This window comes from Muscardinus avellanarius, assembly GCF_963383645.1.
Source record: "Muscardinus avellanarius genome assembly, chromosome: 17".
NCBI lineage: Eukaryota > Metazoa > Chordata > Mammalia > Rodentia > Gliridae > Muscardinus > Muscardinus avellanarius.
The window spans coordinates 26438009-26461955 of NC_137803.1; the positions used below are offsets into that span (position 1 = coordinate 26438009).

At 40.8% G+C, this 23947-nt stretch overlaps 1 protein-coding gene across 1 annotated transcript in view; it reads left to right on the forward strand.

Annotated features, from left to right (window-relative positions):
- The window catches only part of DYM (dymeclin), a gene marked incomplete at its 3' end in the record, with an annotated part of 378817 nt that overhangs the window by 282052 nt on the left and 72818 nt on the right, over positions 1-23947 (forward strand). The window contains exon 15 of the mRNA XM_080714686.1: positions 8618-8800. Within this exon, the coding sequence (XP_080570812.1) occupies positions 8618-8800 (183 nt within the window). The remainder of the gene's footprint in view (positions 1-8617; positions 8801-23947) is intronic.

The following is a 23947-nucleotide window of genomic DNA, read 5'->3' on the forward strand; positions in this document are numbered from 1 at the left end:
TAAAAAAATAGGGCTGGGGGTGTAGCTCAGAGGTAGACCGCCCCTAGTTCAATCCCCAGTACCGCAAAAAAAAAAAAAAGTGTGTGGGGGGGTGTCTACACACACAGTCATTTGAACTGAAAATATCTTGTTCTAGTAATATTTGTTGTGGTAAACATTCTTTGTTACTCTAAGGACCTTCAAACTCCTCTTAAAATCAGATGTTTCTGCCTCAAGAAATAAATTGCAAATTTAATACAGGATTGCCTCCCAAAGTTTTGAATGGTAATTGTTGGACAGTAGACAGTTTCCTTGGCAACGTCAGTATCCCTTGTTCTAACTGTAGCAGCAGCTTTGCCATTGACCTTGACTGAATCAGGGGTATTTCGCAGTTATTTGGGCAAAATGTAGGCATTAGTGCAATTCATTAGGCAACTCTAACTACAACTTTTGGTCATTGTAGTTGAATATGGTTCTAATGCAGCAATATGCTTTCAAATTTAGCTGTTCTTAGGGGTTACCTGTATTTCAACCTTAGACTTGAGAATATTTTAAAACATATTTCCTAAGGAGATTAACCATTTAGTATAGCAATAACATTTAGGTGGATTGTTTTTGTTTTTGGTGGTACTGGCGATGGAACCCTTCTACCTCCGGGCTACACTCCCAGACCTGTTTTATATTTTATTTGGAAACAGGGTTTCTTAGGCCAGAAAGGCTGGCTTTCAACCTGCTCCTGTCTCCGCCTCCCAAGCTCGGGGATTACAAGCGTGCGCCACCACGCCCGGCTAGCATTTAGGTTTTTTAAGATCTCAGGTTTCACAGCTCAGAACATTTTATTGCCATACTCATACATGTTCTAAAATTCAGATTTCAGCATCATGCGGGGCACAGTGTAGTGTCCCATAATACCAGTATTTGGGAGGCTAAGATAGAAGGATCACAGGTTCCAGGCCAGCCTCAACAAATTCAAATTTCATCATGATGGAAGCACTTTTTGTAAGCAGATATTAAAGCACAAGTCAGAAAAAGTTACATGTTTATCTTACTGCTGGATAGTGTTACTGTGCCTCCCCAGTATATCTACGTCTAGTAAGAAACTCATTCACGGTGTCTCTTTTGCTAATAAGAGCAACAATTCCTTGACTGCTTCTCTGTATTTGACATAGGTGCTTTACACATTCATCATCTCATTTTTCCACTCCTTTAATAGTTTTGCTAACAAAGAATCAAGAGTTAGAGTATTTTCCAGTGCCACATACACAGTCAGTATGGTTAGGATCCAGAGACAAGTCGGGTTGGCCAGAGCCTGGCGCTAACTCCTCTGCCCAGCATTTCCTTTCTATGACCTGATCCATTCGCCATCAGACCAGGGAGTGCCTCACACCTAGAGTGATTGCTCTCAAATAGACTGTATGAAAATAGTTTCTTATAGCTTCAGTAGATTTAGCAATCCTGAGTTATATTTGCAGTGTTTCCAAGTGAAAGCCAGTTTTTCTTTTTTCTTTAATGTTAAATTCCTTACATATCTTTGTTGAAGGAGGGGGACTGCAGTTGAACTCAGAGGCATATGTATTTACAAGCTGCAGCGCCAGCCTGGTTTTATTTGGCTTGTTTGTTTTTGTTTTTGTTTTTTGTGGTACTGGGGCTTAAACCAGGGGCATTCTACTTCTGAGCCATATTTCATCCCGTGTGTGTGTGTGGTACTGGGGGTGGAACCCAGGGGATTTTCTACCTCCGGGCTATATACTCCCAGACCTATTTTATAATTTTAATTTAGAAAGAGGGTCTCACTAAATTGCTGAGAGCCTCACTCAGTAGCCGAGGCTGGCTTCGAACCTGTTTGATCCTCCTGTCTCAGGCTCCCAAGCACTGGGATTACAAGCGTGCGCCACCATGCCTGACCTGTAATTTTTTTTTAGACAAGCTCTCACTAAGTTGCTGAGGCTGGCCTCAAACCTGCTATTCTGTCTCAGCCTACCAAGTTCTGAGATTACACTCTTATCCTGCCTAGTGAAATTCCTTACCTGTCTCTAAAGAAGTGTTTTTGAAATAGTTGTTATAACTCCAAGATAAAATAAAGAGGTTGCATCTTGTTTCATGTCTGCAGCTCTTTGTCCCCGTGTTGCAGACAATGCTGTAGCCATGGTTTTGACCCTTGGTTCATATGTGTAGAAGGGTTGTTTCCTGTGGTTGTTGTATTTTCACTTTACTGCTTGTCTGTTTAACCAGCTGAGGATCTGTGTTGTCAGATTTTGTTGAACTGTGAGATAGATTTGTTTATTTCCTTGTAGAAATAATTAAATCAAGACAGCATTAGATTTATGTGTTAATTATTATAGAGAACTTCTCTTTTGAAAATAAAAGCATCTTAAACATTAGGATATTATTTGATTTTCTCATGAACAAAATTCAAAAAATGCACCCTATGCTGTTGCTTTTCTGTTCTAACTTGCTAATTATTCAGTGCTGTTTGAGATTTAATTTCCATATAAACCTTAAGCAAAAGCTAACTTCCTTCTACTTTGCTAGGGGAAAAAAAAGAACCTTCCTAGACTCCTAAATTTTTTACCCAGTCAAGTTTTAACTCCAAGAGGGCTTGAAATATTAATGAATGCCAGGCGTGGTGGCACACGCTTGTAATCCCCACTCTTGGGAGGAAGAGACAGGAGGATCGCACAGGTTCGAAGCCAGCTGCGCTGGCTTAAGAGATCCTGTTTCCAAATAAAATAGTACAAAAATAGGTCTGGGAGTCTAGCCCGGAAGTAGAAGGGTTTCCAGGAACCCCAGTACCACCAAAAAAAAAAAAAAAAAAAATATATATATATATATATATATACTAGAGTCATCTCCCTAACATTTTATTACAAATTTTTTAAATATACAAAAGGTTGAAAAAATTTTGCATGAATACCCATATCCCCACCATCCAAATTTCCCAATTAATGTTTTACTTGCTTTGTGTTATCATTATTACCTGTTCATCTCTGTGTGCTTCCATCAATCCAAATATATGTATAAGCTTAATCTCTTTTGTGTGTGTGTGGTACTGGGGGTGGAACCCAGGGGCTTTTCTACCTCCAGGATATACCCTCAGCCCTATTTTTTATCCTTTATTTGGAAACAGGGTCTCACTGAGTTGCTGAGAGCCTCACTCAGTAGCTGAGGCTGGCTTCGAACCTGCACAATCCTCCTGTCTCACCTCCCAAGAGCTGTGATTACAAGCGTGCGCCACACCTGCCTGTGTATTAGCTTATTCTATTGTGGTTTTATTTTCTGATTTATCCATTTAGATTTTTATTTTTGTGTGTTCTCTCTTGCTTTCTTTGGGTTGATTTTGTTTACCATTTAACTTCAATGGTTGAGTTATGAATGACTGTAAGGCTGTATGATTCTCCTTTAAATACACCTTGGATTGCATCACTGTGTTACTGGTTGCATTTTTCCCTTGGGCGTTTTTTATTTTTCTTAATGACTTTTAAGCTTCCTTCATATCTTTTTGTGACTTATGTTGCTAATGTTTCTTATAATTGTCATTAATATATTTCCTTCATTTATGGAGTTTCTTTTTTCATTTCAAACAATTTAAATTTTTATTTTATTCAAAGCTGTGTAGGTTTGTTTGTTTCTTTTATGAGTTTTTTGGTCTCTCCTCACCTCAAAACTTTGAACAAAGTTTTTTGCCACTCCCACTCTCTCCTGGGCCAAGATTAGGAAAATATTTACTTACACTTTTTTCTACCCCTTTAAATTTTTTATTTTTACATTTAAAATCTCTTAGAAGTTGTTGAAGAGATGAAGTAGAAGTCTGTCCTTCACATTTTTTCTGATAAATTATTACTCAGGTAACCCAGAAGCAATAATTAGTATCTCTCTCCTCTGATATGAAATTGCATCTTTATAATTTACTAAATTTGCACATGTATTTGAATGTTTCTAGAGTCTTTCTGACCACTTCTCCCTGCCTTTATTTGTCAGCATCTCCATAGCTATAATCTATAAATCTTGACCAGACTTATCTGCTCAGTTTCGGATTCAGTCCACTGAGGCCCAAGACTGGGAATTTCAACATGGTGGCAGGAAGCTGAGAGAGGGAGGGAGCATGCGGGCCGTGTCCCCTTCAGGAGGAGCCTCTCGGAGTGTGAAGGAGGAGAAGAGGATGGGCGTATAGTCCCCAGGGCTGCAGTCCCGGGGACTCACCTTCCCCAGCCACACACCCTACCAGCTCAGGCCATCACCCAGATAGATCCATTAGCAACTTAACAAGGCCTTCCACCACAAGTGAGAATAATGCAGGGCTGAGGAATACTGTAGAGAATAATGTAGCTGAGTTCTGTCCCCAGTACCACAAAGAGAGGTATTTATGCCTGCAAGTGGGTACAGCTCTGCTGGGGGACTTGAGCTAAGTGTGGGATGAATATCTGCAGAGCGCCACCAGCTTCAAATTCTCCCAGCAGCTGTTACTTTATGCTTCAGGAGAAGGGCCTGGGGTGTTAAAGGGAGTATTATTAGTTTCCTTTAATTACCCTCTGCTTTGGGCAGTCCCTGGATGGGGTGACAAGGACCCTCTCTGTTCTCATGGTCCAGCCTCAATCGTGGGGAGCCCCTGCATGTGCCTGAACCCCAGAGGTAAGGTGTCCTTCCATGCCAGGTTCTTCCTGTTGTGGAGCAGGCCCCTGCTTGGTACAAGTGTAGGATCCGGAGCCCAACCTGTTTTCCTGCCTCAAGCCCAGTGTTGGAATTTCTTGTTTCTATTCCATCACAAGCAGGAATGTATCTTTGCCGGTATTCCAGAAGTAAGAGGGCTTCTTCCCTCTCATTCAGAGGCAGGGCGGGTAGCTTCTGCTTCTCCCGTAGAGGCAATGGACATCCGCCTGTGCTCTTGGCGTAGCTCGAGGCTTCAGATAGCACAAGAGAGAGGACCTGGGGAGCCTGTGAGTCTTGGCACCTGCCCCCAGCAGCTCTCGACCACTTCCTGTAAGCTTGGCTGATGGAAGGGCTCTCTTCAGCCTCCAGACCCACACACCCCACCATCGCCACTCCATCTGGGGCCCTGGCTTTCCATCCTGACCCAGCCAAACGCACCTCGCCTGTGCGGGCCTTCTTAACCGCTCCTGCAGAGACCGCCTCTTATTCCCGCACGCGGCCCAAGGTGAGAGATGCTTGTCTTCCTCCTTTCCTAAGAGGAGTGCGGCCCTTTCTGGAATTCATTTCACTTGGTGGCCTTGCAGAATTGCTCTCTCATAGGCTTAAAAAGATTTCAGATTTCCTAAATGGTCTGGCTGGTCTCAGTGTTAGCGTAAGAGAGGCAGCCTCTGCTGCTTTCCAGATCCTGAGTTGAAGAAGCCAAGTCCAGGTCCCTGACAATGCTTCTTCAAATCGCCCCAGAGAGCGCCTTTATTTTACATTTCAAGGAACTGAGGCCTAAGGAAGTGGCTTGACCGCCTGGCAACTGAACAGTGGGACTAAAACCCACCTAGAGCTGCTCTCTGCTGACTCGCAGCTACTGCAGTTCTCCTTTTAACTTCCGGGCCACAGCACCCCGTCTGCGAGTCTTCACTGTCTTTCATAGCACTGCTCACTCTTCTTCCTGAGAAAGAGTGAGCAACGGCACCAGACATCACAGGTCCCAGAAGTTCATGCAGAGTCCATGATGCACAGGTGCAGAACTTGCGTCCCCCTGTGTATGAACAATAGCAACGATAATTAACATGCATGCAGAGCAGGAGATCAGTAGGTTCCTTGGTTTACAGGTTGGTTATTTTGGAACTTAACCCTGTACATTTTTACTTTCAAAGGTCATTGGATTTTCACACACACCCCCTTCTAAAAACTAACAATGATTCCATTCAAGGCAGTGGAGTAATGGAAAGTGAATTCTGAACTTCAGTGAAATTTGAGGTCACTCTAAAGATTCTTCTACACTAATTACATTTTTGTTACTCTCGTAAAACTTACTACGTTTATATATTTTACATTCTTTATCAAAACTGAGATTTCAAAGAAGAGATTCTTCAAATTCATATAAGTACTTATTTTGTAAATAACTCTAATTCAAGTTAAGTGACTGACCAAAAGTCACAAAGTTACTTGTTGTCAGAGCTGGACTGCACCAGAGGCTCTGGGACGCACTGGAGTGAGAGGGGTTGCTCAGGAGGAAGTCAGAGCCATAGAAACAAAGAAAAAGCACATCCTCCCAGAGTACTGTTTACCTCAGATTTTACTCATTATAGGACAACGAAAGGTATTCCTTTTTATAACAAAACTCTAGTATATTTTCGTAAGAATGAAAATGAACACTAATTCTTCAGGTAAAGCTTTTAAATTTTTAAAATTAAGCAATAACACAAAGCTGCCAGGCTCCGGCATGTGTTCCGTCTTGTGTGCTAGGAGAAGGGCTGAGGAGGCCCAGCTTTCAGCTGGTTTTTGCACCCCTCTTTGTCCACGTCCATGGCCTCCAAGGTCATCTCCTTTAGGGCTGCCACTTACTTGGTTTTCAAGCAAAATATTTCTTTTCTGTGAGTTGTCTGGGCATTTTCAGATACAGAAAAGCACATTGAGTTAAGCAATATGTCCTACTGGCCACTGTTACCTTCCCACGTGGCCAGAGCATGCACAGTGGGCTGTGGGGCATACCCACTTCCCCGGGGTCTAGTTAAGGCCGTGAGCCTCATCCAAACCTCATGCAAGAAAGGGAGAAGACCGCAGGGTTGCGTGTTCCCGGTGCAGACCATAACTCTGTCCCCTTTCTTCTGCCTGCCCCTCCCACCCTTGATTAAAATTGCCCCTAATTCGGCTGGCCACAGAACCTATGCTTCGCCTGTGATTTTGTGTGTGACATAAAGCCAGTTCTCCCTATCAGAAGCTAGATATTTGGGGACAAATCCAGTTCTGGCTAGAAATAACAGGGTCACAAAGCTTTGCAGTGTGTGCGCCAGTGAATTAACAACATAAAGATAATTGGAGTCTATGGAGGACTGCCTTTGAAGGCCTTTGGCGCAGTAGCTTTGAAGCGCTCCTTGCCCAGGCGTTTCCTCCCCTCCCCGCCTTGGCAGAGAGAGCCCCATTAATTTTGTTGAAGGTTTTATTTTCTGCTGAAAATGCAGGAAATTTAGACAACTCTCTTGGAATCCCCCCAAAACTAATACAAACAAGATACATATGCTCCTCTTAAGGAAACTAAAAATAAATGATTGGAAACTGTTTAACTGTATAAATTCCCTCTTAAAAGGAAAAGGAAGTTTACAGAATGAGAGGCAATTCTGAGTGCTGTTAACTAGGTAAAATATTCCCACAACGGCCAACTTGTCTATTTTATATTAAATTACTACTTAACATTGAATTTGGTGGGCTTTCTCTACCAACATGTACAAATGATCAGAAGAATCTGTGCATAGAACGCATTTTCTCAGAGTACTTGTTTGGACATTAAAGTTGTCTAAAGTAAAGTAACTATGCCCCCTCCTCTTCCTGCCAACTTTGGTCTGGCCTGAGCCGCAGTCCTGTATGGGAGTTGTATGTTCGAAGGAGAAAAGACCATAAATGAAATCAGCACGTAATTTTCTCTCTCCATATTTGGTTGCTCTGTCAATGTGCCATCAGATTGTATCTCCGACAGCTCATTTTGACACACAACAGAGGAAACATGGTTAATTTTTCTGGGGATGGAACCCAGGGGCATTCTACCTCTGAGCTACACCCTCTGCCCAATTTTTTTTTTTTTTTTTTTTTTTTTTTTGTGGGTCTGGGGATGGAACCCAGGGGCATTTAACCTCCGAGCTACACCCCCCGCCCCATTTTTTATTCTTTATTTTGAAACCGGGTCTCACTGAGTTGTAGAGGGCCTCACTAAGTAGCTGAGGCTGTCTGCGAACCGCGATCCTCCAGGTCTCAGCCTCCCAAATGCTGGGATTACAAGCGTGCACCACCACGCCCGGCCCTCTGCCCTATTTTTTATTCTTTATTTTGAAACAGGGTAGCTGAGGCTGTCCGCGCACTGCGATCCTCTTGTCTCAGCCTCCCGAATGCTGGGATTACAAGGGTGTGCCACCACACCCAGCTCAACCCCTGTTTTTTTTTTTTAACCTTTATTTGAAAAAGGATCTCACTAAGTTGCAGAGGGGCTCAGTAAGTAGCTAAGGCTGGCGGGGAACCTGGAATCCTCCTGTCTCAGCCTCTCAAATGCTAGGATTACAAGCATGTACCACCACGTCCAGCTGGCTAGAGCATATCATTTTTATAAAACCTTATTTTATTCTATAAATGTAAGTTAGATTTTCAGTGCAGAGTCTTGTAAAGGATCAGTTTTATAATTTTATTTTTGTTTTTGTTTTGTGTGTATGCAATACTGGGGGTTGAACCCAGGTCTGTGAAGGTTGAGTTGACAAGCTCCAATTTTTTGATTGACAAGTCTATAATTTATTATTTGAAATTTCTATTGTCACCATACTTACTTTTAACTAATTCTTGAAACTGATAAACCTAATTCTAAGGATTCTTGACAGAAATAACATTAAAGATCTTTCCTGCCTCATCTGTCTAATAGTATTATCATTTTAAATAATTACTTGTATTTTAATTCCTTCTATGGCAAGAAGAAGAACACTGACTCTGTATTTGGGGTTTCCTTCTCTGTAAGGCGCAGGACCTCAGCGTCATCGAGGAAGTGATTCGAATGATGTTAGAGATCATCAACTCCTGCCTGACAAATTCTCTTCACCACAACCCAAACTTGGTGTACGCGCTGCTCTACAAACGCGACCTCTTTGAGCAGTTTCGAACTCATCCTTCATTTCAGGATATAATGCAAAATATTGATCTGGTAAGTGTAATTGGAAGTATTTATTATCATTCTCTTTAAGTGTTAAAGCAGAGAAAGTTTAACAAGTCTTGGTAAGAACTCTCTGATAGTAAAAGTCCCTTGGTCGTTGTTGTTGTCGTTTTGGTCCTGGGGATGGAACCCAGGGGCATTCTACCTCCGAGCTACACCCCCAGCCCTATTTTTTATTCTTTATTTTGAAACAGGGTCTCACTGAGTTGTAAACACTAAGTAGCTGAGGCTGTCCTCAAACCGTGATCCTCCTGTCTCAGCCTCCCAAATGCTGGGATCACAAGTGTGCGCCACCACTCCCGGCTCAGCCCTAAATTTTTAAAGGAACGGAAGGCTTCCTTTGCTATCCTATACCAGGATCTCGAAGCTGCTTTTCTTTTCCTCTAAGCAAGTCCCTTGTTTTAACAGTAACTATATTTTGCTATAACAATTGCTGCATTCTGTGTGTATTACACATATATGTTTAATAGAACTCAGATCATCTTTTTTTATTTATTTATTTTTTGTGGGTCTGGGGATGGACCCCCTGCCCTTTTTTTATTCTTTATTTTGAAACCGGGTCTCACTGAGTTGCAGAGGGCCTCACTAAGTAGCTGAGGCTGTCCATGAACCACAATCCTCTGGTTTCAGCCTCCCGAATGCTGGGATTACAATTGTGTACCACCACGCCTGGCTCAATCATCTTTATTTTATACACTTATCTATTCTGTTCTACTTAACATTTAGATTATAATTTTCTTGTGGTATCACCAATTCTTTGAAAAATCTCCCATTTTGACACCTCTCTTGCCTGTATTATAGATGTCCTAAAATCTAGTTAACGATTAGCCCATTGTTCCTCATAATGCATCATATCAATTCATAATTAATAGCTTTTAAATAAGTCAGCTCACATCCGTGTGTGTGTGTGTGTGTGTGTGTGTGTGTGTGTGTGTGTGTGTTACTAGGGATTGAACCCAGGGGCACTCTACCTCTGTGCTATAACCCCAGCTCAATTTTATTTTTATTTTGAAACAGTGTCTTGCTAGGTTGATGAGAGAGCCTCACTTCTTGCTGAGGCTGGCCTGGAACCTATGATCCTCCTGTCTCAGCCTCCTAAGTGCTGGGATTACAGGTGCCACCAAGCCTGACTTTTGTTATTGTTTGAAAACTGAAATTGTACCCTATTTTGCCATCAGAGGGTATCTATAGTTTCAAAATTCAACAGACTACCAAACTGCTTCCCAGAAGCACTGTATAGTTGATGTATCTGTATTTCACCTTGACCTTCCACAAAGGGACTCACAGGAGGGCTGATCTCACTACACTTTTACAGCTCTACACGTTAAAATTACTTTACTATGTTTAAAATATTTTTTACTTTTATAACAAAAATGGAATTCATCATTATTTTAATTTTTCTAATTACTAGTGTGGCTGAACATTTTTTTTTTACAGGTCTATGAACTGTACTTCCTGTTCTTTTCAAAAAATTTTGACTAAATTTTCTTGTGTTGTATTAGTGCTTTCTAATCCAGTTTGGTTCCATAAATGTTTTTGAGTAGCCAGTATGATTCACAGTTTTAGACAACAGAGTCAGCTGTTGAGAGCTGACTGGGTTCAATCCTCAGTGCCATAAAAAAATAAAAAAAGACACTGAGATTAAGATTCATGATGCTCCTGTGTAAAAAGTGTAGCAAAACCCTTTTTCTCCTTTTACATGAGAAATTGACCTGGGTTGAGCTGCTTCTCGCCGGGTTCCCTGGAAAGCTGGTGAATTTAGAATGTCAGCCGTGTCACCGGGCACCCTGCTGTGGTAGAATGATAATGGAGAAAATGACATTCGGTTAGCTCACTGTTTCTGGACCAGGAAGAACTGTAAATACCTGGTAGTAAACAAGAGCTTTGGACTTCTCTGAGACAACTTTATAGGGACCCAAAGGCTGGCACTGCCACAGGGTATTGGTTTCTCCTTGGGACAAGATTTCTAAGCTAGGGTGGCTATTACGTCCATCTATAGGAGCTACAGGAGTCTCTTCATCGGAGCCGTCATTTGAGGGAGGCCAAAGTCTACCAAGACAACTGTAAAGGTTTCCAAGGAAAACAAAAGCCTGCTATGCTGACAACGTGCTATTTATTTTTACCTTTTTTGGGGTGTGTGGTACCAGGAATGGAACCCAGGGGCATTCTACCTTTGAGCTATACCCCAAGCCCTATTTTGTATTCTTTATTTTGAAACAGGGTCTCAGTTGCAAAGGGCCTTCCTAAGTAGCTGAGGCTGTCCCCGAAACACGCTCCTCCTATCTCAGCCTCCTGAATGCTGGGATTACAAGCGTGCACCACCACGCCCAGCTAGTATGTTATTTTTTAATGCTTGTATCCTTTGAAATTAATCTGATGCAGTGTGGCCATCGATGGTCCGTAAACGCTTGGTGTTTAGTTGGGCTTAAGAATATCATCTAGGAATGGGCCCTGTAAAGATGAAATAGCGTTTTCTTAAAAATATATCTCTTCGAAGCTGAGAGTGGTGGTGCATGCTTGTAATCCCAATACTTGGGAGGCTGAGACTGGAGGATCTCGCAGGTTCAAAGCAAGCCTCAACTAAGTGAGGCTCTTAGCAACATAGTGAAACCCTGTTTCCAAATAAAATATATTTTTTAAAAAATAGGTCTGTGAGTGTATCCCAGAAATAGAAAGCCCCTGGGTGTGTGTGTGATCCATCTCAGTACCACACACAAAAAAAAGATATATATATATAATCTTTCAAGCTCCAGAGTGGGGAATATTTTGGTTTTCAAGATTTATCCAAATATTTACATGCTAAAGATATTTCATCTATCTCTTTCAGCCTTCATGTTTCTCACTTGTGTCATCCCATTCATTTTAGTCTGTCCCTCCCATCCTAACTTTTGCTTTTCTCTGCACCTAATTCCAGTTTCTTTTTCTGCAGTTTCCTGTCCTTTTTCCTTCTTCTATTTTAAAGGCAGTCACCTGAGCTATGCACTATATATTGTCTGATAATATTGCCCACAGTATATTAAGGGGAAATGCTCTCTGTTTAATTCTCAATAGCTTTTATTATGATAGCCAGTATTTTCTTTGTGTTTCTGACAAACAACTAACCCAGAGTTCCCCTACCCACTCACCCCCTACTGTCATAAGTGTAATCGATAGATCGTTATATGATAACACATTGTTGGGATATTATTTAGCTTTAAATTTTTATTTAAACCACATCAGAAACCACGTGTACTTTTCTCGTCCTCCTTGTCTTCTTCACTGCTGGCTTTTATTACATGGCTGCTAAGCATTTACATGCATTATCTTAATCCTTATTTAAAAATAAACACTTGAGAGGTGTATTTCATTTAATCCTTAGTACACAGATAAAGAAGCCAGTGTAGAACGATCAGTTAACCTTGCTCACAGTCACGTTCAAGAAGTGTTAAAGCCAGAGCTCAAACCCAGATAGTCTGGTGGCACAGCCCATGTTGGTAAGCATTGGGCCTCTCTGCTCTTACTAAATGTGCCCACAATTTCTCCTTGGTTCACTGTTCACTCCCTGGAAATGTCTGATCATACCTACAAGCCTGGAGCTTTTCACTGTTTCCATTCTCCTTCAAGTCAGTTCTAACAATGTCAAATGGGTCTTCATTCCACCAATGTGAAAATTGGGAACATTAATAGTAACCAGGCCTTGAAAATATCTCTGAACCACCATGTTGTATTTTAAGAGCACACATAAGAACCATCAAAGGACTTAAATTACATCTGATTGAAACTCAGTCCCTTTGGGAAAATACAAGTGAGGGCGAGGAAGTAGGAAGGAAGATGCTCAGTGCATCACACACAGGTAGAAGGAGCAGCGGGCTCAGCCACACTTCCAGCCGGTGCCTGCTCCTATCACTGTCAGAAGAAAGAGCTACTTACTTTTTTTTTTATTGGTGCATTGTATTCATAACGGGGTAAAAAACTTGTATAGACATAATGCACACGTCACCCAGTTAGCGCCTACCCAATCCCCACCCCATTCCTTCTCATCCCTCCTTCCCTTGCTTGACTTAGTGGTTGACTTCAATATGTTTAAATACATCGTGTGCTTTAGAGCGTTTCCTTCTCCCCACTTCCATCCCCTCAGTTACGTTGTCTTGTTTGCTCCTCTATAGGATCTCCTTTTTCATCTAGAGTTCCTCCTATGACCCATTTCTCCTTAGCTTTCACATGTTAGGGAAAGAATCTGATTTCTTATTTTTTGTGACTGACTAATCCCACTTAGCATAATGTCTTCCAGTTCCATCCATCTCCCTGTAAATGATGTAATTGAGGTTTTTTAATGGCTGAGTAAAATTCCATTGTGTACATATCCCACAGTTTTGTAATCCATTCATCTGTTGATGGACATCTTGGCTGGTTCCATAGTTTGGCTATGGTGAATTGTGCAGCTATGAACATAGATACACATGCATTAGTTTGGTAGTTTGGTTTCCTTTCTTTTGGGTAGATTCCCAGAAGTGGTATTGCTGAGCCAGGCATGGTTGTGCACGGTTGTACTCCCAGCATTCGGGAGGCTGAGACCAGAGGATCGCGGTTTGCAGATAGCCTCAGCTATATAGTGAGACCTTCCATAACTTAGTGAGACCCAGTTTCAAAATAAAGAATAAAAACCAGGGCAGGGGATGTAGCTCGGAGGTCGAATGACCCTGGGTTCCATCCCCAGACCCACAAAAAAAAAAGAAGTGGTATTGCTGAATCAAATGGTAGATTTGTTCCCATTCTTCTGAATATTCTCCATACTGTTTTCCAAAGTGGTTGCACTAATTTGCAATCCCACCAACAATGTATTAGAGTTCCCCCTTCTCCACATCCTCTCCAGCATTTGTTGTTGTGTTTTGAATGATTACCATTCTAGTTGGAGTTAGGTGAAATCTCAGTGTAGTTTTGATTTGCATCTCTCTGATTGCCAATGATATTGAACATTTTTCATGCATGTATTGGCCATTTGAATTTCTTCTTTTATGAAGTGTCTATTTAGTTCCCTTGCCCATTTTTTATTGGATTATTTTTTCTTTTAGTATTGAGTTTCCTGAATTCTCTGTATATTCTAGGTTAGTCCTCTATCGGAGAAGTAGGTGGCAAAAATCTTCTCCCATTCTGTTGGCTCTCATTTAAAGTACTTAGTAGTTTCCTTTGCTGTACTGAAGCTCTTCAGTTTCATGCAATGCCATGTACTGATTCGCCTTTTAATTTGTTGTGCCTTTGGGGTCTTGTTGAGAAAGTTTTTGTCTGTGCCTATGTGTTGCAGTGTTGGACTTATGCCCTCTTCAAGGAGCCTCAAGGTCTCTGGTCTAATTTCCAAGACTTTGCTCCATCTTGAATTGACTCTTGTGCAGAGTAAGAAAGTAGGGTAAATTTCCATTTTTCTGCATATGGTTAACCAGTTTTGCCAACACCATTTGTTGAACAGGCTATCTTTTTTCCAGTGTATGTTTTTGGCCCCTTTGTCAAAAATCAATTGGCTTTAAGTATGTAGATTTGTTTCTGGGTCTTCTATTCTGCTCCATTGGTCTATGTACCAGTTTTTTTGTGTGTGTGCCAGTACCATGCTGTTTTTATTACAGTGGCTTTGTAGTATAATTTAAAGTCAGGTATTGTGATTCCTCCTGCATAGTTTTTGTTGCTGAGAATGACTTTGGCTATTCTGGATTTCTTGTGGTTCCAAATAAATATAAGAACTGATTTTGCTATATATATCTATGAGAAATGATCTTGGTAATTTAATGGCATTGCATTGAATCTGTAGGTCACTTTTGGAAGTATGGTCATTTTAATGATATTTATTTTGCCTATCCATGAACATGGAAGATCTTTCCATCTTCTAAGATCTTCTTTGATTTCTTTTTTCAATGTTTTATAAATTTCTTTGTAGAGGTCTTTTACCTCCTTGGTTAACTTTATCCCTAAGTTTTTTTGTGTGTGTGTGGGAAATCCTGAGTGGAAATGTTTTCTGAATTTCTTTTTCAGTGGACTTATGGTTGGTATACAGAAAAGCTTCTCTTTTTTTTTTTTTTTTTTTTTGTGGTACTGGGGCTGGAACCCAGAGGCTTTCTACCTCCAGGCTAAGTTGCTGAAAGCCTCACTAAGTAGCTGAGGCTGGCTTCAAACCAGTGCGATCCTCCTGTCTCAGCCTCCCAAGCGTGAGGATTACAAGCGTGCGCCACCACGTCCGGCAAAGCTTCTCATTTTGTAAGATTGATTTTGTATCTGGATACCTTGCTGAATTTGTTGATCAGTTCTATAAGCCTTTTGGTTGAATTTGTTGGGTTTTCTAAATATAGTATCATATCATCTGCAAATAGTGAAAGTTTGAGTTCTTCTTGTCCTATTTGTACTTCTTTGATTTCCTTTTCTTGCCTTATTGTTCTGGCTAGAGTCTCTAGTACTGTATTGAAGAGAAGTGGTGATAATAGACATCCTTGTTCCGGTTTTTAGGGGGAATTCTTCAAGTTTTCCCCCATTTAATATGATGTCCATGGGCTTATTGTAGATTGCCTTTATGATGTTGAGATATGTTCCTTCTGTTCCAATTTTCTGCAGTGTTTTTATCATAAATAGATGTTGGATTTTATCAAAGGCTTTTTCAGCATCTATTGAAATGATCATGTGATTTTTGTCTTTGGTTCTGGTTATATGATGAATTACATGGATTGATTTTTGTATGGTGAACCAGCCTTGCATCCCTGGGATGAATCCTACCTGGTCATGGTGTATGATTTTCTGTGTGTGTGTGTGTGTGTGTGTGTGTGTGTGTGTGTGTGTGTGTGTGTGTGTTTGCAGGTCTAAGGATGGAACCCAGGGGCATTTGACCTCCGAGCTACACCCCCTGCCCTATTTTTTATTCTTTGTTTTGAAACCGGGTCTCACTGAGTTGCAGAGGGCCTAACTAAGTAGCTGAGGCTGTCTGCGAACTGCAATCCTCCAGTCTCAGCCGCTCAAATGCTGGGATTACAAGCATGCACCACCATGCCCGGCTTGTTTTTTATTTATTTATTTATTTGTTTATTTGTTTATTTATTTATTTTGCGGGTTTAGGGATGGAACTCAGGGACATTCTACCTCCAAGCTACACCCCCTGCCCTAGTTTTTATTCTTTATTTTTAAACAGGGTCTCACTACGTTTCGGAGGGCCTCACTAAGTAGCTGAGGCTGTCCTCAAATCACAATCCTCCAGTCTCGGCCTCCTGAATGCCAGGATTACAAGCATGCACCACCATGCCTGGCTTCTTTATGTGTTTTTGAATGCATGTTGCTAGTATTTTGTTTAGCAGTTTTGCATCCAAATTCATCAAAGATATAGGCCTGTAGTTTTCTTTCCTTGAACTGTCTTTATTTGGTTTTGGTATTAATGTGATGTTGGCTTCATAGAATGTATTTGGGAAAGTCCTGTTTTTGTTTTTGTTTTTTCGATTTCATGAAATAGAGGAGTATTGGGATTAGCTCTTCTATAAAGGTTTTATAAAATTCACTTGGGAAACTATCTGGTGCTGGACATTTTTTTATGGTAAGCTCTTTATTGCTGTTTAGCCTCTTTGATGGCTATTGGTTGGTTTAAATTTTATATCTTCTTGACTTAGTTTAGGAAGGTTGTATTTATCTAGAAAGTTGTCAGTTTCCTCCAGATTTTCCATTTTGTTGGAGTATAGTTTTTCAAAGTAGTTTCTGATAATCCTCTGTATTTCTACACTGTAAGTAGTAATATCTCCTTTTTCATCTCCTATCTTCATAATTTGGGTTGATTCTCCCTTTTTTTTAGTTAGGTTGGCTAGTGATTTATCTATCTTGTTTTTATTTATCTATTTTTTTTAGAAACCAACTTTAGGTTTTGTTGATTTTCTGTATTTTTTTTTAATTCCCTACTTTGTTAATTTCTGCCCTGATTTTAATAATTTCCTGTCTTCTACTGGCTTTGGGGTTAGATTGATCCTGTTTTTTAAGGGCTTTGAGGTGTGTTATTAGGTTATTTATTTGATGATTTTCTGTTTTTCTTATGTGAGCACTCGGTGCTATAAATTTTCCTCTTAATACTGCCTTCAAAGTGTCCCAGAGGTTTTGATATGTTGTTTCTCTAGTTTTGTTTGTTTCTAGAAGTTTCTTGATTTCACTCTTATGTCTTCTATGACCCATTCTTCATTCAGAAGTGTGGTGTTCAGTCTCTACATGTTTATGTTGTTTCTCTGGGTCTTCTTATACTTGATTTCTAGTTTCATTCTATTATGGTCTGAAATGACAAAGGGAAGTATGTAACATTTTTTGAATCTGCTAGTGCTCACTTTGTGGCCCAGGATGTGAGCTATTTTGGAGAAGGTTCCATGAGTAGCTGAGAAAAATTTGAACTTCCCTGTAATTGGGTAAAATATTCTACATGTATCCAACAGGTCCATTTGATTAATGGTGTTCTTTAGTTCTGAGGCATCTTTACTGACCTTTTGTCTAGAAGATTGGTATAATGGTGTGAGAGGTATGTTGAAGTCTCCCAGTATTATTGTATTGGGATTTATGTGTGATTTAATGTCACAAAGAGTTTGTTTTATGAAAGTAGCTTTACCTATGTTTGGGGCATAGATGTTGATTATTATTATTATTTCCTCTTGCTGGATTGTTTATTTTACCAGTTTAAAAAAAAAAATGACCTTCTTTGTCTCTTCTACTTAGCTTGGGCTTGAAGTCTACCTTGTCTGATATCATAGTTGCTACTCCTGCTTGCCTTCGAGTTCTGTTGGCCTGGATTACCTTGCTCCAGCCCTTTACCTTGAGTTTGTTTCTATCTTTACTTGTAAGGTGTGTTTCTTGCAAGCAGCAGATAGATGGGGTCTGTTTTTTAATTCATTTTGCCATTTTGTGTCTTTTTATTGGGAAGTTGAGGCCATTTGCATTCAGTGTGATTATTAAGAGATGATTTTTAATTCCTAACAAGTTAAATTTTTATTTCAGTTTGAAATACTGTTTGTTCTTATTTGCTTAGTTGTTTGCTGAATGGAAGTTCTTGTTTCTCTGGTTCTGGTGTGTATTACCTATTTCTTCTTTGTAGTTAATCTCTGAGTATTTTCTCTAGTGCTGGTTTTGAAGCCATAAATTTCTTCAGCTTCTGTTTGTCATGGAAGCTTCTTATTTCCCCATCTAATTTGATAAATAGTTTTGCTGGGTAGAAATTTTTTGGCTAGAAGTTTTTTCTTTCAGAGTTTGGAATGTGTTATTCCAGGTCCTTTTGGCTTTCATGACTTGGTTTGGGAAGTTTGGAGTGATTCTAATTGGTTTGCCTCTGAATGTCACTTGGCCTTTTGTTTTTGTTGCCTTTAAGAGTCTTTCCTTAGCTTCTACATTGATTATTTTGACTATTACATGGCGTAGGGAACCTTTTCTCTGATCTTGTCTGTGTATCAACCTCTTGCTCCATGTTTGGAAAATTTTTTGCTATTACTTCTTTGAAGAGATTGTTGATCCATTTGGTTTCACCTTTCCCCCCCTTTATGCCAGTTATTCTTAGGTTAGCTCTCTTAAGATGGGCCCATATTTCTTCAATGTCCAATTTCTGCTGCCGAATTGTTTTTCTAAGTTATAAACTATGCGTTCATCTTTTGAGTGATCATCTTCTAGGAGTGAGATTCTATTCTCTATGTGGTCTAATCTATTGTTTATGGTTTGAATTGATGCCTTTACTTCAATGATTGCATCCTTTATTTCTTTCAGACTCTCTCTAAATTATTTTTGAAAATCCTGTAATATTTCTACAGTTACATTTCTCATTTGATCTTCTGGAGATCTCTGTATTTCTGTGTTACTAGGTTCTGTTATTGTGGGATTGTGGGAGCTCATTGCTCCGTTGTTGTTCCTCCTTCCTATGATTTCAGAAGTTTGTACCTGTTGCTTTTGATAGATTTCTCTCAGTCTCTAGGTGTCAGCTGGTATATCCAAGGGCAAGTTGTATTGTATTCAACAGTGAAGGCTGAGTACGGAGGGAAGTGAAGGAGTAAATGGAAGAATAGGGTAAGGGCTCAGATAGGGTCAAATAGTATGAGAATATGAGTTTGGTAAGGCAGTAATACTAGAGATTAGAGATAGTAAAAATGTAGCTGTATTCTAGTAACCAATGTAGAGTTTCTGGTATAGTGATATAAAGTGGATTTAATATAAGACAAAGGAGAGATAAAAGAAGAAAAAGATATAAAAGGGATAGAGAAAAGAAAGTAGGTATGTACAAGGAAAGGAGCCTGGGAAATGGTTTGGGAAGAGGGTAAACAAAAACAAAAACACAAAGAAACAAAAACAAAACAGCCAGGCATATACTGTCACATACACACACACATTAAAAAAAAGAAAAAAACAAAACAACCCCAACAATGTGACTCTACAGATAAATAACTATTTAGCAGAAGATAGATCCTCTACAGTCTCTCTCTCTGTAGATACCTAATGCCACCGGCACCTTTCCCTCTGTGAGTCTGGTTCTCTGAGTCTATGCAGATAATCAGTATCAATGGGGCTGTATTTAATATTGAGCGAAGGTCACCCTCCACACTTTCCACAGACTTGGAGTCTAGGTCCCTCCCTTCCTCTGTTGGTAGCATATGCTTCTGAGACCAAATTCAATGTAGGAGTCTCTGTTCTCCACAGCTAGGGCTGGGCTAGTCTCACTTCTCCCTGTTAACCACAATTGGGAGGTCTATGGTGTTCCTGGAGATCCTACTCATTGGGTTTAGTGTTAAGCGTAGGACTCCTCACACTTTCCCCTGATCAGAGCCTGAGTCTGTCTGAGCTTTTGATAGGACCAATAGCAGATCCCACTCCTGCCTTCTCTGGGTTCTTCTCTGGGTCACCACAACTTCACTTACAGTGCTCTGGATCTCTGCAGGGTGTGGTAATCTCAGCCGCCACCACTCCTTCACTGGGTTGTATTGCAAAGTCTCAGACCCAGGGAGTTAGTTGCAGCTGTGTGAGACCCTGGGGGAGACGGACTGGGCGTTTTCCTGCAGGGAATTGCGACTAGGGTGTGGTAATCTCTGCCACTACTACTCTTCACTGGGTTAAACTGCAAGATCTCAGACCCAGGGAGTTTATCAAAGCTGGGCGAGTCCCTGGGGGCACAGCGCTGGGAGTTCTTCTGCAGAGGCCACAGTTTCACTTATGATTTTGGGGTGCACTGGTCTAAATCTCTGGTGGGTGTGGTGAACTCGGCCACAACTGACAAGATGATGCTCCCTTAGTGCCCTCGGCTGTGAGGCTGGCGTATTTTTTTTCTAGTTTTGAGCTCCGCTCTGAATCCCTGGAGGGCTTGGTGAGCTTGGCCGCTGAAAGTTTTAGTTGGTCTTTGCAGGAAGAACTGATGAATTACAACCGAGTGACCTACAGCTGCTCATTTCAGCTCCTTGTTTTTCTTTTTGCCTCTGGAGTCTGGTGCTGTAAGGCATGATGGTACTAGTGTAGTGCCAGCTGCCACAAGGTGGGCAAGTTTGTTTTCTGCTCTCTGGTTGTTCTAGTTTTCTTTTATTCTGTCCCTTGTATTTATAGTTTTATTCCTCTACTGATTGTATTTTCTGGCTATGAAAAACGCTGTTTTTAAGGCAATGGAGACCGAGTGTCAGTAGAACTCATAAATGCTGTTTTTCTTGGTCACCATCTTCCCAGAAGCGAAGAGCCACTTACTGATACTTCGCTGGCATACAGTGAAAAATGCATTTTGGGGGCAAAAATTTGCTTAGGGTGTGGTGGTGCATGCATGTAATCCCAGTACTTGGGAGGCTGAGACAGAATTGCAGGTTCCAGGACAGTCTCAGCAAATAGTGAGACTCTTGTTTAGTGAGACCCTGTTTCAAAATAAAAATAAAATAGGGTGGGGGTGTAGCTTGGAGGTAGAATGTCCTCAGGTTCAGTCCCCAATGCCACAAAAACAAGCAAACAAACAAAAAATTGAGCTAGATACTGTTTTGCAGTTCTTAAAACCAGACAATCAAAAGCCTAAACACTTCGGCAGTGAAGCCTGAGTGCCTTTATATCTCAATCTTTTTACTCCCCTTGAACTGTGGATTTATCTACTTAAAGTAGAATTAATATCCCATTTGCCATATAAGAAAACCAATATACTGAGGCATTACTCAGGTGATGTTAATATAAATCCCTGTCTAGGAAGCATTGTCTTTGATCATCGCATAGCTCTGCACAGGCCTTTCTTTTCTTTCTTTCTTTTTTTTTTTTTTTTTTTTTTTTTTGCAGATCTGGGGATGGAACCCATGGGCATTCAACCTCCAAGGAACACCCACTGCCCTACTTTTTATTCTTTATTTTGAAACAGGGTCTCACTAAGTTGCGAAGGGCCTCACTAAATAGATGAAGCTGTCTGCAAACTGCGATCCTCCAGTCCCAGACTCCCGAATGCTGGGATTACAGGTGTGCGCCACCACGCCCGGCTTGCACAGGCCCTTCTGCTGCTGATGATTTGGTATGTGTCTCTCACTGACTTTTCCTGGTCCCTGCACAGCCCAGAGAGGAAAAATGGATGGTGGGGATTAGCTGTAAATCACTCAGCTATTTGAGTCCCAGTCTTCTTGTTCAAAAGCCCATGTTTTCAGCATTCACTTGGAGAAAACTATGTGAGATTTAAAATGAGTAGACTTTTCAACAACTTTTTATTGAATCCAACCATCCAAAATAGTGCCAGACACATTGGCAATTCATTTAAAAAATTTAAAACTCCTTTATATATTTTATAAAGAATTCTGTGGTAGATATAAATGACGCCTGCACTTTCTTCCTCCCTCAGCACTTCACCTTCCTGTGCTCCCTAAATACCCTGAAATTCTGACTTAAAGTCTTTGCTATTTTCTTCTCCCACTAAGTTAACCTTGAAAAATGTTAGTAGAGGAGACTAGCAATCTACTGTTATTTTTAGTCCACAGGGAGTTGGAAGTTAATTTTCTTTTTAAAGACTCAGCAATATTGAATATCCAAGACCAAAGAGACTAATCTTGGAGCACTTTAAACTTTTACAAAAGGAATGACATGTGTTTTTCAAGTACTCCAATTTTTATTACCCACTAGTACATCTCCCTCCCATCCAAAGCATAATTAAGCAGTAAGTCAAAAGTAGAATTACCACACAAAACAGGGTGTGGTAGGATGCTTCAGTGGCTAAACAGAAGTAGAGAATAGATACAATGAACCTTAGTAGTTGGATAATAGGCAAGAACTTTTTTTTTTTTTTTTTTTTTTTTGGCAGTACTGGGGATGGAACCCAGGGGCATTCTACCTCCGAGCTACACTCCCAACCCTAGTTTTTATTCTTTACTTTGAAACAGGGTCTCACTGAGTTGCAAAGGGCCTCACTAGGTAGCTGAGGCCCACAAACCGTGATCCTCCTATCTCAGCCTCCCAAATGCTGGGATTACAAGCGTGCACCACCACGCCCAGCTCAGCAAGAACTATTTTTACCTCTGAAAGATATAAAATTTACACTAGAGCTTATGTATTTCCAGATCTGACATCCTTCCTGAGCTTCCAACCAGTACATTTAGTTGTCCACTTGACAGTGCCATAAATGTTCAACAGGTAAAATCTTAATTCTTGATTTTCTATTAAAACATAAAATTAAAAAATTACTTCTGCATTAAATAGATAGCATTAGTATCTATCTGTTTACGGAAAGAAAAGAACAAGAAAGAGGAATGGGAATGAGCTGGAATAGAAGTGGAAGGCTGCAACTTTAAAGAGAGAGGGTTAAGGAAGGCCTCTCAACAGGTCCATTTGAGCCAAGACTGGAAGGAGGTAGATAGTGAGCCCTGGAGCATGCTGCAGGCAGAGAGAAGAGAGGAGCAGGACGGAGGGAGAGGGGGAAGCAAGCATAGATGTTTTGAGCTGAGGTCACAGGAAGGAAGGAACTAGGTAACCTGGATCCCAAAAAGGGGTGAGCCCACCCTTCTGCCTTCTCCCACATTGAGGGATATCAGGACTGGATCCAGGTGATAGCCACACAAGTGGGCAAAAAGTAGTCAGAATCAACTTTAAGAACTTGCCAAAGTTCAAGCAGGGACCAACATGATGTTATAGAACACCCAAGATTTTTAGGCTCCAGAGGAATTAATACCTACACTGAGACTGGTAGCAGACAGGAAACTAAGAACCTTCCAAGGAAATAGAGACATGCAAAAATATATGACCCCGTGTCCCTTGCCACATCTTTCTCTTACCACATCTTTCTCTTTTCTTTTTCTTTTTTCTTTTTTGTTTTCCTTTTTTTTTTTTTTTTTTTTTACTTTGGATTGAACCCAGGGACATTCTACCTCTGAGCTACATCCCCAGCCCTATTTTATTTTGAAGCAGGGTCTTACTGAAGCTGTCCTCAAATCTGTTATCTTCCTATCTCAGCCTCCAAGTACTGGGATTACAGGAATGCTCCACCACACCTGGCTCTCTTCTTTTATAAGATGGAGAATTCCTTAGGCTGCTGGAAGAGGAGAGCTAAATTTTATGGCCCTCAGTCATGGGTGGAGACCCCTTGTTTATGGAAGAATAGAAAAAAGCACCCCTGCTTGTAGAGAAGGGACAAGATACTGCCTTAGCCCTCGGACCCTCTAAGAATACTGTGTGCTTCCATAAGAAAAACGTTTGGTTGTCATGGGAAGAAAAGGAAGAAAAAAATCAAGACGACCTCACACTCTAGTCCTAGACATACACAGCCCACTTAAGATTTAAGTTTTAGGACACTTAAGTTTTAGGACAGTAGGTTCAGGAAAACACAGCATCTGTTGCCTCCTGTGACCAGACTGCCAAGTTCTGAGCCACAAGCATCAGTATCTACCACAGGGAAAGGATCCCAAGCATGGATGCCAACCCTACTGCGACCCAGACTTACAGGGATAACTGAAACAAAGAGGAGCAGGGGTATCAAGAAACCTCTGGTACTTCAGGTCCTAGCTAAACAGAATGCATCACTAGGAGATGCAGTGAACCGAAGGCAGCCATAGCAACAGCAAAAATACCCTCAAACCCAGCTCATCTTCTGAGTAAATTTTAACTCATTCCCAAGGCTGGCCTAAGAAGAGGAGTGCCCACATACACATCCAGCACAGACTTGACTTTGCTACTTCAGAACTGCAGAGGCAGTTTTGCATA